Genomic DNA, 20239 nt, shown 5'->3' on the forward strand with positions numbered 1-20239 from the left:
TTTATTAATAAATAAGGTCGGACTTTGTTTTAAAAACTTTATTTGAATTTTGATAAATAACCCCCTAAATGTTAATTTTTGGGATATGGTCAATGCTAATGTTTCTGTTATCCTGACTTGTAAAGTCTAAAGCAAACTTGTATATTCTGAGTGTTTCCTGTGCCTCCAAGTGGCAGATCCAACAAAAAACTGGAAAGGGCCCTTTAGTAGTCTGCAATTTCAGTGATTTGTCACACAACATGTTTCCTGGAAAAGGTCCGACTGATCTGCCTGAACCTATTTCTATTTCTTCAGTTTCCTTCATGACCCTTTGCCTTACACGCTACTTTTAATTATGGTGGGAAAGACAACAATGAGCAAGGGAATATTACACATGACTTCATGAGCAGTGCTCAGATTACACTGAATAGAACTGACAATTTAGCAACAATACCCCTAGCAGGTTTACAGTAACGTTATATAATATAGATAATTGTTTCCTGCCAGAAAGGAACTCAGCTAATTACCAGCCAGTGCCAAGTGAGAATAGCATATACATATGACTTGGCTCAGAATATTTTACAGACCACTGCTTTTGAATATTCTACTTACCAGGAAAGTAACTATTCCCATGTGGAAATCATTCTATTTCTTGAAATTTATTTCCCCAGCATTCATAATGACAATGATATTTGCACACTAAACCAGCAAGAGGCGTCCATATAAATATATCTATGGCCAGTCCAAGGCAATGTACAGAGCTGGGGCACAGGTGTCAATGATAAAAACTTAAAAATAAAAGCAGGAAATATAATGTAGCTGACCATGGAAGATTTAAAGCTTAGCAAAGAATAAGGCTAGCAATTCTATATAATAATGGTAATTTATGACCTCAAGTGCAGTTGCGCACCACACTTTTCCCCAAAGTAATCTGCGCATTAAACCACATTCATTAGGCTCATCAAGTGCTGCTTCGCCTTTACTGAGGGTAACAGTGGAATTACTGCCCCCTCCTGACCTGTGGAAGTCTCATGATTCCCATCACGTCCAGTGTCAATAGATGCATCTCACTTTTGCCTAGAGAAGAGCTGTCCAACTGGTGGCCCGTGGGCCAGACCCCCCTTGTGTGATCTTTAAAAGATATCAGTACTGAGATTAATTGGCCCCTGCATTATTTAAACCTCAAATTCAGACAGTAAACTCCTGCATTGTTCACACCTGTAACAACTCCATTGTTCACAGCCCTAAAGACCTGTACTGTTCATATCTCAGACCCAGACTGAAAGTGCCCACATTGTTCACCTGTTCAGACCTCATACAAACTGTTGGAGGGACACCAGCATTGTATGTAGCACAGTATGAACTGTTCATCAGACAGGATTCTGTCTCCTGCTCTATTCTGCCTTCCCTATGCTACCTGTGTGTGCCATACTCTGACTCCCCTATGCTCCCTGTGTGTGTGTCATACTCTGCCTTCCCTATGCTCCCTGTGTGTGTAGTACTCTGTCTGCCCTATGCTCCCTGTGTGTGCCATACTGTGCCTGCCCTATGCTCCCTGTATGTACCATACTCTGCCTTCCCTATGCTCCCTGTATTCCATACTCTGCCTTCCCTATGCTCCCTGTGTGTGCCATACTCTGCCTTCCCTATGCTCCCTGTGTGTGCCATACTCTGCCTTCCCTATGCTCCCTGTGTTCCATACTCTGCCTGCCCTATGCTCCCTGTGTGTGCCATACGCTGCCTTCTCTATGCTCCTGTGCCATACTCTGCCTTCTCTATGCTCCATGTGTGCCATACTCTGCTTTCCCTATGCTCCCTGTGTGTGCTATACTCTGCCTTCCCTATGCTTCATGTGTGCCATACTCTGCCTGCCCTATGCTCCCCTAGGGGGCCATACTCTGCCTGCCCTATGCTCCCCTAGGGGGCCATACTCTGCTTGTGGAACATAAGACTGGTAGGGTTTGTTTAGGGGGTTGGATAGCATTTGTTTAGGGGGTTGGTTGAATTGTTGTTAGGTGCCCCTAAGGTGTGGAATCATATGCAGGGGGGGTGCTGTGTTATCCACAGGGGAGGAGGGGGCATATTTAAGGATATATTTATGGTATATTTAAGGGTATGACTTACATTTTTCACTTATGCAGTGAGCACCAACGATTTGTTTTTTTTTGGTGTGTTACCACCATTATGTAGACATGGAACTTAAAAGTTCTTGTGATAACATGGGTGTGGTTTAAAGGGGGACTGATCAACACCGGCTTCCATTATTGGCCCTCCACCACGTAGGCCAGAAATATTCTGTCCCTCGGTACCACACAAGTTGGACAGCACTGGTCTAGAGAATTAGGAACAGGTGTCACTTGCACTGCAAACACCAGATGGACTTTTGCTCAATTATGTCCAACTCTTGGCAACATTCACAATAACAACAAAGCAACTGATGTTTTAGTAACTATATTTCATATGGGTGAGGCCTAGGTCTTGACTTCGAGAAGAAGGTGAGCCCTTGCTATTCCTAAAACACTCAGTCAGCAGTGTTCTTGTGAGAGTGCTTTAGTGAAATTAGCCAGGATAATCTGTATGGCGTCCAGCTGCCTGATGTATTCCTTGTCACAAGCACACTTGACTTAACCATAGGTGCTTATGCATCTAACTGTGCTTGTCATGTGAAAGGTATCAGTACACAGTGGGGTAAATTTATCAAAGAGTGAAGTTCCGCCACTAGAGTGAAATTCCGCAGCTCTCCATTCATTTCTATGGGATTTTGAAAGTTAGAGCAATGGGTGAAAGTAAAATTTCACCCTTTGATAAATACACCTTTAAAAACCCCATAGAAATTAATGGGAAGTGGCGGAATTTCACTCTAGTGGCGGAACTTCACTATTAACTTCACTCTTTGATAAAGAGTTCTTTAGGCCATAAGCTCTGACTTCTGCTTTTTCTTATTAACTGGTCTAACTCCATCCCTTTACATCTTTTCTGTCAAGCCACCATTTTGTGATGGTCTGTGTGCTGCCTCAGAGATCACCTGACCAGAAATACTGCAGCTCTAACTGTAACAGGAAGCAGTGTGGGAGTAAAATACAGAACTTTGTTAATTTGTTGGCTGTTGTTATCTAACATGCCCTTGGTATGTTTATGTGCACCGTGAATGGAATGATACTAATGGCATATGCCTTAACCTCCCTTACACCCCAGTAACTTCCCCCTCTATGAGATGTGTCCCACAGTTTGTTATAGAGCCCCTATATGTCCTGTTTTAGAGTAACATTGCAAAAAATGTTGCCACATCAATTCCTTTAAAAGCAGGCATAGCTTGTTAAAAATGTCAGCAGCATGCCCTTCAAGTATCTGCATTTTCATTTGCAATAACAGCTGCACAATTGGTCATAGGCATAAAACCTTTATACACATAGTTATGTATTTTCTACACATCACTTGTCAGCCAGTAGTATGAAGTACTGTATTATTCATTAGGCTGATTAGATCCATTTACCCCTCCCAACTGATTGATTCTCAACCTGCTCAACCATCCATAACAGCTCCATCTGGTGTAGATATGAAACAGCATATAACGTGATTCTTAAATAGCATAATAGGGATGTTAAGACAGATATAACAATATGTTGTTATGTGAAATATAAATATATTTAACTATTTCTTTACACTTATGTGTAAGAAAAAATATGTGAGCAGGATATTATACTGTACAAATAGTAATTGCTACACAGCCAGGCAATTCAGTCATCTCAGATCATAGCCATATGTGAATTAAATCAACACTAATATTACAGTCATTTCTTATGCAAAGCAGTTGTCCTTGCTAACATCTGTGATAAACAGAACGCTGCTGAGAAATGAAAGCTCCTGCAGATCGGAGAATTCAAAGGAATTTATTCATGTAGCATTAGTATAGCCCGCACAGTTAGATACACGCTGGGATATATTTGAACTTTAAATTATCTTAAATACTTTCACCCCAGCAGAAAAAAACACCATTTATGGTGATGACCTGAACTTCCCAGCAGCCATGGTCTGGGCAATTCAAGTAATCTGTTTTAACCCCAATATTATATAGAAATATTACACCCTGAGACACACAGTTTAAAACAATACTGACACATAGAAAAATGTTGCTAACCTATTTGTTTTGAATAATAAACTATAGTTGTTTGGGTTTCAATAAATGATTACTGAAGATACATAACGAGAGGTTTTTGTATCTGCCAGGGGAACGGCTTAGCAGAGCAATAACAGCGATAAGCATTGCCTCTTTATCCATGCTGGGTGTTAGAGGAACACTATACCCCCAAAATAATGTGGGTCCCTAAAAAACTTAAATTGCATAAAGCAGTTCATGTGTAAAACCCTGCTTCATGCACATAAACCATTTTCATAATAATATACTTTTTTAGTAGTATGTGCCCTTGAGTAATCCTAAATTGAAAATAAGGGCCGTCCCCTGGGATCGTATGATTCACGGTGCACACAAACAAACCAAACATAACAGGTCACATGAGCCAATTAACAGACAGAGTTCTGTTTTTTGCTTCAACACTTCTTCCTGTTACAGTTAGAGCTCCAGTATTTCTGGTCAGGTGATCTCTGAGGGACACACAGACCATCACAAAATGGTGGTTCAAGGAAAGAGATGTAAAAGTGCAACATTTACTTAAATATATATCCAGTTTGATGATTCTTTAATATGCCACTTAATATGATATAAACTATCTGTTGCTTAAATATTATTCATTTTGAGGGTAAAGTTGAGGGACAAGTAGTGCTTCCAGGGCCTAGAGGCTACCTGTACTGATGATTCAGTTGGAGCTTTCAAACAAGCAGCCATCAGCAATAGCTGAACTACAAAAAGATATTACAAAATGTCACACAGAACAGGCAGGTGCTAGGTTACTGCTGATTAACTGTAAAAGTATAGTGGTACCTTTAAACTTTTATCAGGAACCCGATGGGCACCCGCCAAGTCAGACTCCCTCTCCGGATCTCCTGAGCCTAAAAAAAACAATTTGCAAAGCCACGCAGCACTTTGGGGCTCTGTGCGAACCTTCTTGTGCACGCGTGCAGTGTTGAGTATGGAGGCCAGGGGGTCTGGAGGGGGGCCCTGGGCAGTAGTCCCAGTGGGCCCTAGGCCCCCTAGTCCGACCCTTCAGGAACATGTCACTATCCCTTTAATATTAATAAAATAAGTATTGGTGTTCTGACCATCTTGTGACACAGATACTTGCAGGAACATGGCCCCAGTCTGTTCCTCTGTAACAATAATATCATGTAGATGTGTTAATATTAATGGGTAGCTCCGGCTTCCAAACCAAAATTTGGAGGCCCACATAACACAGAAACCCCTAATATATCCATCACAGTCACCTGTTTCTTCAAAAAGTAAATAAATGCCATTTTCTATGCTGAAATCCAGCTGTTTAACAGTTCTTTTCTTTCTGCATCATTTGAAATCCTGCCAGGGAAGGAGGGACTAAAACACAGATGTTACAACAACTTCTCCACAGCTTACAGACAGCATGCAGGAACTACACAACCCACAATGCATTGCACTGTGAAGTTCCTTTCCTTATTGAAATCACGTGTGCAGGGAATTGTGGGGTTTGGAGGATGCAGGCTGAGGACAGCTGGCTGTTGCTACAATGTTACAGTAGTCAGCCAGCTCAGCAAAGTAGTCAGATAGATCAGCAGGAGGCTAGGCTTAGGGAACTGTCAGAAACCATTAAAAATCAAGAAAAGTCTGCATATTTTTTAAATGATATTGCAAAGTTGCTTGAAATTATGTTTACTTTTCAAAAAGCTCAATTTGTGTTTTTGTGGAGTTCCACTTTAAGATTTTTGTGAAAAATGTATTGATTTTAATTGTATTAAAACCCAGCAGCCTTCTTGTGCATGGCAGCCTCCTGAATCTGCCATTGGGTAGTTTTAACAGTAGGATTAATATCTTAACTTTGCTGGATAAATCGTGTGACAAAACCAGAATCCCCAAATAAACCGAACAGGCTGGTTTTGTTTCAAATCAGGATTAATTATACATCATGTGTCTGCCTCTGGTTCAAAGCTATTTAACTACCAATATGTAGACTCCACTGGGACTGTAAACATAAATATGTGCAAGCTTATTTGCAAAAGAAATTGAACAGTTATGTAATAAAGAAAAATAGGCATTGTTAACTAATAAATCAACAACAAATATGGACTTCATTCCTCAGTGACAATGACCCAATCACAATAGACTATTAAAGTAAAAAGGCAACATTTTATTCCCAAGATTCTGCCAGAGGGGGCCACTCATTCTTAATGGTGAAGGAAAGCTACGGAGGCATTTTAATACCAATAGATTAGCTGCAATAGCGCAAGCTAGAATGCTATATTTATTCTGTAGAATGTTTTACCATACCTGAGTAAAAAAGCTCTAGAAGCTCTCTGTTTGTTTAGGATAGCAGCTGCAGGATTAGCTTGGTGTGACATCACTTCCTGCCTGAGTCTCTCCTTGCTCGCTTATATTTCTGGGCAGATTACAGCAGAGAATGGAGGGGGGGAAGGAGCAAACTGAGCATGCTCATGCCCGGGGCAAAGAGGTTTAAGCTGAAGGCAGGAAGTCTACTACAGAAGTGTGTACAGTGTACACAATAAAAGGAAAGAAATGCAGTATTTCTTTTGACAGAGGACTCAAAGCAGCACTACTAGAGGGTTTACTGGTATATTTAGGTGGACCTTTTTGATAAGGCTTACTTAGTTTTAACCTTCCTTCTTCTTTAAAGAAAAACTATACCCCACAAACAACGTAAGTCTCTATAAAAACATATTGCATAAAACAGCTCATATGTAAAACCCTGCTTCATGTAAATAACCCATTTTAATAATAATATACTTTTCTAGCAGTATGTGCCATTGGGTAATCATAAATAGAAAAATTAGGGCCAGCTTCTGGGATCATGCGATCCACTGTGCACACAAACATACCAAACAAACTATACTTGTTAGGTCACATGAGCCAATTAACAGACAGTTGTGTCTTTTGCTTCCACACTTCTTCCTGTTACAGTTAGAGCTGCAGTATTTCTGGTCAGGTGATCTCTGAGTCAGCACACAGACCATCACGAAATGGTGGCTCAAGGCAAGAGATGTAAAAAAACAATATTTACTTAAATATATATTCCAGTTTGCTGAGATTCTTTAATATGCCACTTAATTTGATATAAACTGTTGCTTAAGTATTCATTTTGGGGGGTCCTTTAAGGAGTGTGATATGTAACCAAAATGTACATATTTTTTTTTAATTATTTAATTTTGATTACATATTGCATTCCTTAGGAGTAATTGTATTAATCATTGTCAGTGATGAGTTAAATCGATATTTGTTGTTATTAGTATATAGGTATTGATAGGACACCCTCAGTGCTGACATTGTATACAATACTGAACCCTTATTCTGAGTTGCAGTGATAATATTGTTAATGTTAATCTATTGTATTATTTCAGGCACAATTATGCACTACTTAAAAAGTACTTGAAGCAATGCAAAAAGTTCATCAATGCAAGGCTGTGGAATTCCCCATATCCCTAGGTAACAGTCTAACGTTGCAATTACCTGAGAAGTACCAAGGTTTATCAGGCAATAGTGTGGATGTTTTTAAGGCAATGACAATCACTAGGATTTATTAGACATCCCCTCTCTATGTCTATAATTGCTAACTTCGTACCCTTTTCTGCAGAACTGACCCTTGTACGGACTTAAGCTGGATTCATGTCCAGAACAATAAGCTTGTATCTAGTACTATACATTGCTTGAACTTCATTTTAGAACGGTGACAACACAGCAACATTATGCTCTGGAGAAAAGGACCCTGAGCCAGCCCATGGTAAAAGGTTAGCAGTTATGTTCTGGGGGAGGAGGTGGGTACCTAACCACCATGCATAGAGCATGGATGCATTTTTGGGCAAGAAAGATATCCAAGGCTAAGTTAATTGAATGTTCATGCATGAATATACACTATTTTTTATTTATTAACATGTATTTTTATAGCGCCAACATATTACACAGCTGATGTATAAGAGAACAAAGCAGGAAATCAAAAAACAATTTGGAACAGTTTGATCTCCAGTTTTTAATTTTTTTTAGACCAGAATCTTCTACCAAATTTACCCAAGCTAATCCCTGTCAATTAATCAGAATGTGTTCAACTGCTTGGCGTTTTCTACAGGGATATTCCTGCAGAGCTCAGCTTGGCAGCAGTACTCTGCATTAATACCTTTATCATAATATTGCATGATTTTAGATCAATCCAGGCAGTACAACTATTAGGAACAAATCCTGTTAAAAAAAAATTAAAGGGGTTTTCACCTTTAAATTAACTTTTAGTATTATGTTAAAAGTTAGAGAGTGATGTAGAATTCTGGTTGTTGGGGTTCAAATGACCCTAGCAACCAGGTATTGATTTGATTACTCATCTATGAATAGATGAATAATAAAAAGCAATAACAATACATTTTTTTTTAGATGGGGTCACTGCCCCCCATTTAAAATCAGAAGAGAGACAGAAGGCAAATAATTCAAAATTAAAAAAGAAAAAAAAGGAAATGAAGGCCAATTGAAAAATTGCTTAGAATCTTCCATTCTATAACATACTAAAAGTCAATGAAATGGAAAACTAGCCCTTTAAAAACATTTCACGAAATGCGAGATCCATGATAAGAGCGCTTATCAAGGGTTACTGGTAGAACAAATCCAGTAAATAAAAGTTTTTATCAGCCAGCTGGTGCATACAATTATTTGGCTGTTTGTGTGTTCACGGTTTCTCTGAACAATGTTCCAGACAACTGGTGAAAAAAAGTTACAGTCCAAAGTGCAAACAAAATATTGTTTCTACAACACATAAGGTGATGGTATGAAAGCAAAGATGGCCAACAGATGGCGATGCACATGCCTAGGAAGGATCTTCCATGTCCACATCCTCTTGTAATTTCTGAACCATTTTGTCTTCCAGCTGTTTTGCCTTTCCTATAAACAAAGCGAAAAACATTACAATAATGCCTGCATTTGAAATCATAACATCACAAAGGGAGTCTTAAAGTAAAAGATGTAAAGGGGATAAATATATATTTTTAAACAAATCTCACCAGCATGAGGAGCCCGAATAAGATGAATGTTCTGTTTGACTTCTTTGATATCCTGTGCTTTTTGCAACTCTTTGCCCTTTTTCAGTCTAGGGAAGAGAAAGCATTATCAAAATGGCCCCATAACTCTGTCTCGTTTAGATTATAGATATATATATAGATAGATAAGATATATTTGGTAATAAGATATTTACCTATTCATGATAAACCGAGCCTGTCTCTTCTGCTTGATTTCTTCAACTCTCTTCATTGCCTCAACTGAAAAAAAAGAAGAATGTTAATAGCATGCAAACACTGAATTGGATAAGTCAGGAAGGCTATTTTTTTTAGCTATACACTGAAATAATTAAATATTTTACTAGATGCGAACTGCAACTCAGTAAATCAGTGTTCCTCTCTAGTGATGGGCGAATCTGACCCGTTTCGCTGTACCTAAAAATGCATCGAAGTCTACAGGCGACATTTTTTTACGCGTGACAATTTTTTTCACCCATTGGAGTCTATGTACATCTTTTACGTGGCAAAATACTTTTCACATTCCCTCCATATATGCCCATTATGCAGAATACAGAATTATTTGAAATTTCACTAGACATCAAATGGAGTTCAGTACATCAATGTTCAAGTATGTGCCACAACTTCTATGATTGGCCAGCTTACAAAGTGATGACCTTTAAAAAAAAAAAAAATTAGAACTGAGAGAACGCTAGAGAGTAATAGATTTTAGAGGTGAAATCTCTCCACATGTCCTGACAATAAGTACATATAAAGGTATGGGATCTATTATCCGAAAACCTGTTATTCAGAAAGCTCCAAATTACAAAATAACCATCTCCCTTAAGGTGGCCATAAACGCACGATAATATAGTATTTAACGATATTGGCAGAAGACTTGTATATCGTCCAGCTCGTCGATCGTGCTGGCTGTAAAATTGTGATGGGGCATCTTTGAAAGCACTCGAACATCGGCCATTATTAGTGCTGAATGGTCAGATACAGGAAGAATTCTATTGTTTCTACCTGTATATCCGATGAATAAGCTCTATACGTGTGTTTTAAAACTAACAATCTTTCTTGGAAAGATTGTAATTGTAATGTCTATGGCCACCTATAGACTACATTTTCATTTCATAATTAACATTTTTCAAAGTAATTTCCTATTTCACTGTAATAAAACAGTTCCTTGTACTTCATCCGAATGTAGATATTCATAATACGTATTGGTGACAAAACAATTGTACTTTGGTTTATTTATTGTTTAGCTGATTTTTTTTAGTAGACAAAGCATGGAGATCAAATTATGGAAAGATCCCTTATCCGGAAAACTCCAGGTCTCGAGCATTCTGGAGAACAGATCCCATACCTGTAATCTGTATCTAAGATGAGCATATCATGAGAAGGCACAGTTAAGCACAAGACTATGTGAAACTGAAGAGGGCATGTTACCTGACTTGCTCCACAATTCTCTCTGATATTTGACAGGTTCATTTCTTCTTTTTTCAAATTCAAATGAATTATCCTGTGTACAACAAAAAAATTATTAAAATGATAAAGTGTGAGTTTTAATCGGAATAAGAAAAACACTTCAGTTGTTAATCCACAGGACCTGTGCTTTGCAGTCAAATATTGCATATGGATATCGACATATGTAGTTATTTGTGTAGACAATGGAGGTTATTGGGAACACTTAAGAATAACAATATTCCTAGTAACTTGTAAATGTCACGTGGAAGGTACATGTCACATTTAGCATTTAGGAGTGATTTTTTAGTAAACTCAAGACAGCAATTTAAGACAAACTGAAAACAGAATAATTGTTTACCCTACCAGAAGTGCTGACTAACAGAGCCTCCACTCAGGATTGGTGAAACAATAATTTATCACATTAATGTGCATAAAGAGCAATCTGGGCACTGGATCATTATGTGCATTCATGTACCAACATGGCTTCCTACAGGTGCAGGTGGCATAGCAATACAAGGGGCATCTTCTATCAAAATAGTATTGTTTCTCCCAACTGGAATGCAGGCTCTTTTAGATGACACTCCTGGTGCTCTTTGATCATTTTTACATATATAACCCCAGCTAAGTGCTAAACTATAAAAGGGATGAGGAAAACGACCAAGTGAGAGCAGAGGTGAAGACTTACCACGGTCAACTCTTTACCAGCCGATTTTCTGAATGCTTTGGTCCACCTGATCTTTCTAGGGTTGCGCTTCTTCTTGAAATTCTTGTGGCATTTTGACCTGCAGAACCTAAAAACCTAAACAGAAAACAAAATTGAATGAATGAACTCATATTGCCAGGAGTCAAACAAGAGCTTTTGAAACAAACTGCAGCTTGGCAAGAAGCACCTCAGCATCAACCTACAGGAAGGAACTAACTGTAATCCTTTAGGAATGACAGCCCCTCTTTAGTCATTCATTTATTTCAGATAATTTTGGTGGTTAAGGATTGTTAATATGGTAGTTATAGGTTAGGCACCAAAAAGGAAGGTTGTGGGTGCACTCCTAAGGCCATATAAAAACATATTTAAGTACAATACTCCTCTGTCTAAATGATTCAATGAATATGCAAGTGCATGTATTTAAAAAGGAAAGAAAAACAGGGTTTTTTGTTACAAAGTTATGATTATAAAGTTGATAAGCCGCCATACCACGTTAAGGTAAACACCATACGGTGGTCCCTAACTTGTTTACCTGTGATCAAAATATAAAAGGTCAAATACCTCTCTGCTTAACAGCATTACTTGGAGTAAATGTCTCCTGAAGCTTGGTTTCAATTCGTGGGCTAAATCCGCCCCCACCACCTGCATATGCGGCTTTTAAGAGAGAGACTGCCCAAATCAATGCCCATTTTTTAAAAAAAATGTGAGTGAAGAGACTATAATAAAGACAAAGCAAAGTTGTATATATAGGTGCACACTTATGTGTGTATGTGTGTGAGTATAGGTATAAGTACAGGTGTGGGTATAGATATGAACAAAAATGAAAAAGGAAAAGCTAAATGTAATAGTGTAATAGGTGTAGTGTATGTGAATTAGTGCAGAAGTGTTACCTGGTGACCAGTGCAGTAAATATAATGAGTGTCTCAGGCGTTGGTTTCGATAAAAAGGCTAAAGCCTCCCCTGCCGCTAGCATTTGTGGCTTTTAAGAGAGAGAAACTGCCCAAACCAAGAAATGTAGCCAGAAGCTGTGGCTGAGCTTCATGTGGTTAGTGCAACCTCATACCCACCCCTTTAAATTAACAGCGTTTTTTATTAATTCTTGGTGATGTTATGATTTCTTATTATTCTTGTAAATATACATATTTTGCAATTAGTCAACACAAATCCACTATAAGGAAGGAGATGCTAAATCTACTAGTTCCAGCTCAGTTTTACAAAGGACAACACACTGCATCATCACTCAGCTTTCTTGGGGGACAACAGACTTACATCTCCAACTATGAGAGACATTTTTGAATTCATACTCTGCAGACATTGCATTCTATGAATCTCAATAAGGAGTATGACCTGTTTCCCTTTATTTAACTTTTTAGTTTTTCTTTTGGGGGTTAGTTTGGGACTTTTTGGACAACACTCCATGTCTGTTAATCTGAAGTGAAATGTATTTTGTTTGTTGTAGCACTTTATAAGGCAGAACAATGGAGGTTTTACATTTGACATAGCATGTGATGAAGTTGGAACCCAGGATCAGTTTTGCATTATGTAAAGTTACGGTTAAGGAGACATTTTGTGTAAACAAATAACAATGTACCAGTGCGTTATACTCATAAAAAGTAGTGTTTCAGGCTGATTTTTTTGAATATTTCTGTAAAGACCTCAAAAATCCATCCCATTCACTTCCTTTTCCCTAAATTCTGAGGCTGTGCAGGGGAGCCAGCGGCTCTCAGCTCACTGCACTGTAGGACAGGAACCAATCAGCAGCTAGCAGGACCTGATAGGGAACTGAAGCCTGGCTGTGCTTGTGTGACCCAAATAGAAGAGGGGGTGGTGGTCAGTACAATTTTCCATTCCTTAATGGTTGCTCTGTGCTGCAAGGAAAAGAAACTCCAGGGTAGTGGTAAACACAACATGTTTATTGAACCCGAAATATGTTTGTTTACCACTACCCGGACTAAGGTCGTTTGCAGTAACACTGCTGGAGTTCCTTTTCTGTCTTTTATACTTAGATTGTTTGTGCTTGTGTGACTGCAGGGCTGTGATTGGCTGTCCCCCTCCTACTGTGCTTCTGGCAGGGACCCTTAGGACACGCCCACCCCTGATTAAAAACACAGACAGGGACAAGAAAACATCTATAGGGAGCTCCAATAAAGGGGCTAATATATTTTTAGTACTATGAAAAAGCTACACCATATATTACTTATAATTGCCTAAACAGTGAGGGTTTTAATTCATTTATCCTATACATCTCCTTTAATAAGTGAAGTACCAATTGGAATGTCCGATGATGCACAGGTGTCCTGTGATTCTACCTATAACTAGTTGGGGAGATAGGAATGCCATCATACAGCTTGAGAAAGAGGCAGGAGAAAGTGGTGTTTTACAATCAGTTGTATTATTTGAGGTGTATTTCATACTTACTCCCCCCCCCCCAAAAAAATTAGTTCTCCCTGTCCCTGACAAACACCCAGGCCCTGGTCACCACCATACACTAATTAACCTGATCCCATCAGCTGCTCATATCTCTCAGCCACTGCGCACGAGGTGTTGCCATACCAACGCATTCCAGGTCCCCCTGCGACGTCACGTGACCTGCCCAGTTTAGCAGCCAGCTGCGTGTTTACAAACTTACACCGACAGACATGCGCAACCCACCCCGAGCCTCATTTACCTTACTGTCGTTCCTCACGAACATCATCCCGTGCCCTGGGTAAATGGGCGCGGAACAGAAGTAACACTTTTCCACTCGCATGGTGGCGGCTCACGACCGAGTACGACCACACGCTGCCAGCACCAGCTGTAAAAGGAAGTAGCGAGACTCCGATCACCAAGACTTCCGTCACTGGCAGAACTGTACGTGCGCCTCCAGCCCACAGCGCCACCTAATGACTGGCTGAGTTCCCTGTCTGAGAAACGCCTCCATTCTTGTGGGCTGAACCGCCGAATCAGTCCGAAAACAACCGAATAATAAATACGGATAAAACCGATCAGCACTGAGAAGGCCTCTCATTCGAGCTTGGGCTTTGTTGGTTTACGTGGAAACCAACTGGTCTGATTATAAAAGGATGGGAGTTAGTAGTTTGTTCAAAAACAAAACAGCATTCAGTCAGTGCTTTTAATGATGCAGTTTTCCTCAAAGGGGTACTACATCTCTCCACTAACTTTTACTATATTATAGAATGGCCTATTCTAAGCAATGTTTCAATTGGTCTTCATTACTTCTTTACCATTGTTTCTAATTTATTTTCTTCGTTTTCTCACTTGTTGCAGCTTTCATATGTGAGTCACTGACCTCCATCTAAGAAACAAATGCTCTGTGACTGTGAGGCTGCCTATATGTCTTTATTGACACTTTTATTATTCATCTTTTTTTATTCAGGCCCTCTCCTATGTATATTCCTGTCTCTTCTTCAAATCAACGCATGGTTGCTGGGATCATTTGGACCATAGCAACCAGGTTGCTGAAATTTACAAAAACCGGAGAGCTGCTGAATAAAAAGCGAAATAACGCAAAAGCCTCAAATAATAAAAACAAACTGCAAAAGGTCACTGTATTTTAACGTTTTAACAACCCCTTTAATGATTAACGTATCCCTCAGGTAATACCTCCCAACTGTCCCGTTTTCAGACTGACAGTCCCTCTTTTGACAGCACAACCCGCAGCCCCTCATTTGTACTGGAAAGTCCAGTTTTTCTCTGCACTGAACAGCCACAAAAAGAAACTTATTTTCTAACTTAATTGGCTTTTGGCAGAGAGCCCAGAACAGCCACAGCTGCAGATAATATACTTATATAACAATTTGGGATAAGCAAATAAGTAACTGTAACAATATAAGATAACAGGTCTCTTGGGAGAAGTTAAACTCACAGCAATTCATTATCAAAACCGTAATAACTGAAAAATAACACAGAAATATGTTCAAACTTTCATAACAACCTGCCAAATTTTGTAAAATAAACATGGTAATTAGGGGGTGTAACCACAAAAATGGGCATGGTCAGAAAAATATTTGCCGCACTGCCTGCTATAGACTTCACTGTATATCAGCATTTTAACTGAATGCAGCCCTAAAATATGCCGTATGAGAAGTTATCAAATGTATCATTCACATACATTGTACTGTGTTGGGGTTATACTTAAAGGGGAACTATAATGAAATTTAAAATGCAGAGTATAAATAGATTATGTAAAAACAAATATGTCTTTACTTTGAGCTCTGGGTACCACCGCTTGGCTGTGACATAACTAGATAATACTGGGCCCTACAGCAAATTATTTTTCAGGCCCCCAAAATGTTTAGAGGTTGACTTGTTTTACCAATATTAATTGAAATTGTATATGAATTAGGGCCTCATGGGGCCACTATACTTCCTGGGCCTCCCTGCAGCCACAGGGTCTGCTTCATTCATAGTTACAAATGTAAAAAACGAATCCGGGATTGAAGTTCCCCCAAAATCCAGCAACTTCTTTTAGGGCTCTCCTCTGCCCAAACAAAAGCTTCACAGAAATAAACGATGTTGCTGTATCCCTCAGAGAGGAGGGGGGAGATAACAGAAAGTTTATATAGTGTAGTAATTTCAATATTGAGTAAAATACACCCACAGTGTCCTCCAAACCTTACTAAAACACTTTTTTACTGTGATGCAAAAAGAACATACACTTGTGTGTTAAATTAACTTATTCACCATATGTGTTCAATTATAGCTTTTTCACCCTTATTTTAAACAGGAAGAAAAGTGAACAGACAGGGGTGGGTCCGTAACTAAGTGATAGTGAGGTTAGCAACACAAATCCCGATTGTTGCTTTCCCGTGGTATTATATACTCACAAGAAGTGAGTTTCAACTAATGTGAAACACAAACAGTATGGTCTCTCATCCAGGCTCCTTCTTCCTGAATCTCTTGATGGGGAGATAAAACAGATATCCTGTGCAGAAGCGCTTTTAAAACACACTTAATAAAAAAGTAAAATCACACTCTCAAACACACTCTGGTATGTCGCATTGAAATGTCCTTGTAAAGTCCTTCTAGCACTTAGGTTTCCTCGGCGTCCCTTGGAACTTTGTGCTGCTTTTTTTTAAAAACATGAGCGGTGCTGCTCCAAATCGCAGGCGTAAACACGCTCGGCGCTTCTGCAAGGTAAGAGTGTAGGAGCGTAATCCTTCATAGTTACGCCCCAGGCTTGGGGTATGAAACCGACAGCAGGTAGGGCTAGACAAACACAGCAGAGTGAGGCAATTTGCAAGTGTCACATCAATGTAATCCTTGTATATATAAAGAGCTTACACTTAATTGTGAGGTCCATAGATCAATCAACAAAACTAACTGCCACACACATTTTAATCCACTCATCATTTCCAACTGGCCATACATCGTTACACCATATTTCTGCTAGATATTGGCCCCCTGTACTTGGACCAATAAGCAGCTGACTTGGTTTGGAGAAGTGGAGTCAGCAGCTTTCATCAGCATATGTAGGGTTAACACAGCTGAATTGCTGAATCCTGCATGCAGATCCATGATGGAGCACAAGGGAAAGCGGATTGTTTCTTTTGAAATGGATTTGACTGCTGCTTTGGATCCATCCTTAAGCAAGTTCCTCATTTGGACACTTTAAATGCATTCTATAGAAAGATTTGTTTCATTACTTTACTCTGGTATTACCTTTGCTTTTCAGTTGTGTTAGTTACCACCTTAAAGGGGTGGGTCACCTTTACATTTACTTTTAGTATGCTACAGAATGACTCATTCTATTTCTTATTCAAATCAGTGCATGGTTGGGGTAATTTGGACCCTAGCAAATTGCAAACTGCAGAGCTGCTGAATAAAAAGCCAAATAATAAAAAAAAAATAATAAAAAATGAAAACCAATTGCAAACTGTTTTAGTAATTGTCTCTTTACATCATACTAAAAGTTAATTTAAAGGTGAACAACCACTTTTCATAATATTTCTCACATCACATGCTCTGGATTCAGTGTACCTAAAGGCCACATACTGACTAGTATGCCAGATGCTATAGAATCACTCAATTTTGGTAGAAGATATTTTTTTCTTTTTTTACTACAGGATTTTCAGGATGTTCGACTTCTTTTTCTGGAGTTTATATTCAGAGTTTAATCGATGCATTTGTTAGTCCCTATGTGGACTGGCAGCCTACAGGAGGCTCTTTCTGATAGTACATGTTTTTTTATACAACTAAAACTTGCCTCCAAGTCTGGAATTCAAAACTAAGCTGCTTTGAGGCCTCTTGGAGCAACATCCAAGGGGTTGATAAGCATATGTTGCTCGCGAGTCACTGGTTGGGGATCACTATCTTAGAAAGCTTTACAATCAATGGTTTTTCTTATAGGTTCAGTGTATTATGCACAGACAGCCTTATTTAAATGCATATTTGCATTAATTGTTATGATTAAGAACGGCCATATTGGATACAACACAATCTTGAAATGGGCCCCACTGGCATCTGAATCACCTACAAAGATTACACCCCATCAGCAACATATGGACAATAGTGGGAGTATCCAACACAAATTGCCCTAAAGGCCCGAATATGTTAGTTAGATACTGAAAAGGTTTGTACCCTAGGCCTTTGCAGATCCCTTTGACCAATTGCTTAGGGAAGCAATTTCCTTGCCACTTTCATAGCAGTATTTTCAGTGTTTCCACTTTTGTCTATGATTTCTGTTCTTAGTTAATGAAAGTAATAGTTTTACATTTGCTACATTAAAAGCAGAATCTATTTCTTGACATTCTCTGCACTACTGGCTCTGACTCCTGAAACAATGTATCGTTTGCTCATTCAGCTACCCTCATGGAAGTGAAAGGGATAAACAAATACTGTTTTCAGTTGCAATTACATTTACAGTTTAAATCCATTAAAGGGGACCAGTCACCCCAAAAAAAACCATTCCAAATCCTATTTTATCACATCAGTCAAGCAAAATGAACTTTAATTACACTATATAAATATTTGAATCTTGTTTCCTTCAGTCTGGGAATTCATAATTATAGCAAGCAGGAAGCAGCCATTTTGTGGACAGTTTTATTAAGGCAAACTTTGCATCATCTCAGTATCTTGTTTGTGCACCAGAATGGGGGACCTCATGTTCATTTCCTTGCCCTGGCTACAAAATAAACGGTAAAGAGAACAGGGGAATGTGAGGAGAGCAGTGACATCTAGGAAGTGCTGAATGGAAAGTGAAAGTAATTGTCTGCCCCGCCTCTATGCCACTGGCATAGAGGAGGGGCAGACAATATTTGATTGACAGCTGAGCTTACAACAGCTATGAATGCTTTAATAAAAAATAGACATTGGATTTCATGTTTAATTTGAAAAGGACTTTTATTATACAGATTTTTGTGTCTGGATGACAGGTCCACTTTAAATTAATATACATTGGAACGTTGATTAGAATTACATTTTGTTTTCTACTGTAGACAGTTGGGGGGGTTATTTATCAAAAAAATCGAAAACGTTCTCACTATACTCCGACCAGATCCACAAGGACCCCCCCCCCCATTTATCAATACATTTTTCTGAAAATTTGGCAAAAAATTCAATAAAATAGCGTAAAAATCCGAATTGTACTCATTTTTTGGATCTTTTGCCAAAAACTGCCATTGACTTCTACATGAACTCGGCAGGTCTGAGCTGGAGTACTTTTTTATTTGGACTTTTAACACCATCTGAGTTTAATAAATCTCGAAAAAATTCTAGTTTTTTTTCCAATAAAAAATTGTGTTTTCCCCTTTAAAAGTCTGACCAGAAAAAAACAGACTTTAATAAATAACCCCCTAAACCTGTGATTTTCTCAACTATTATTCCTTACCTAGTAGGCTAACCCACCCGCCAGCTCCTATTCTGCAGTGTTTCAGCAGTAGCACTAGCCTTAGTATATTGTATCGCCATGTTTTGCAAACAGAAATCACCTCTGCCCACAATCCCAGAAAGGAGACAGAAATTATTTTAACTGATAAACTTTAATATTTGATTTATTGTAAAACATCTTGTTAGAAAAATATTTCTCCAGTATCACAAATGACAAAAATATGGTATTACCGTAGGTTTATTTTTAATCAGACTACCTGATCATATGATTATTGCAAGTCATTTAATGTCAGTGTACCTAAAAAAAAAAAACTAGAAAAGGAAAAAAAAAACATTGCATGGAACTGAATTAGAAACCTTATATTTTTAGTTACACTTGAATTTGAGGTTTAGGTTTAAACCTCAAAATAAAGAGCAAAAAAGGTACCTGTGTTTGGAAAGCAAACAAAATGGCTGAACAGAATGCTGCAACTATACAGACAAGTGTAGCAGGAACAAGTACAAGCATGGGATCCATTATCCGGAAACCCGTTATCCAGAAATGTCAAAATTACAGAAAGGCCAGACTTTATTTTTATCAAATAATTAAAAATTGCATGACATATTTACTTTTTCCTGTAATAATAGAGAAATGTAAGATATAATTAATCCTTATTGGAGGCAAAACAATTCTATTGGGCTTATTTAATTTGTAAATAATTTTTAAGTAGACTTAAAATATCCCTTATCCAGAAAGCACTTGTTCCTGAGCGTTCCAGATAACAGGTCCCATACCTGTACCAAGGCAAAAGCATTCATACTGCAAATGAGTTCAATATTTATGACTGAAAAAGCAATACTAATGGATTCTTAGGATGACCACTACAAAAAGGCACTCATTACTAGTAAGTATATCTACTGTAAGCTTTAATTATTAAGCTAAACCAAATATTTAATTAGGAGTAACACAGATGTGCTTTTGTTCTATTAGCAATAGCACTGTACACTTTGGTTTATACTTTGGATGCATACTTTATATCAAAGGAAAAGTGTACCTAAAAGAGATACTGTTTCCATGTGAAAGTGTGCTGTGTCACAATCATTACTGTGCCTATGAAATATAGGATGTTACTTATGAACAAAAGTGCAATGAAA

The 20239-nt window shown here is 38.5% G+C and overlaps 1 protein-coding gene across 1 annotated transcript; it reads right to left on the minus strand.

Annotated features, from left to right (window-relative positions):
• Positions 1-7977: 7977 nt before the first annotated feature.
• rsl24d1.S (ribosomal L24 domain containing 1 S homeolog) lies at positions 7978-14051 on the minus strand. The gene is given in 6 exon segments (NM_001085972.1): positions 7978-8995; positions 9115-9200; positions 9306-9369; positions 10558-10630; positions 11261-11374; positions 13947-14051. Coding segments are annotated over 6 exon segments (492 nt in total). The 5' UTR covers positions 14028-14051; the 3' UTR covers positions 7978-8921.
• Between the last annotated feature and the right edge of the window lie 6188 nt (positions 14052-20239).

This window comes from Xenopus laevis, chromosome 3S (genome assembly GCF_017654675.1).
Source record: "Xenopus laevis strain J_2021 chromosome 3S, Xenopus_laevis_v10.1, whole genome shotgun sequence".
NCBI lineage: Eukaryota > Metazoa > Chordata > Amphibia > Anura > Pipidae > Xenopus > Xenopus laevis.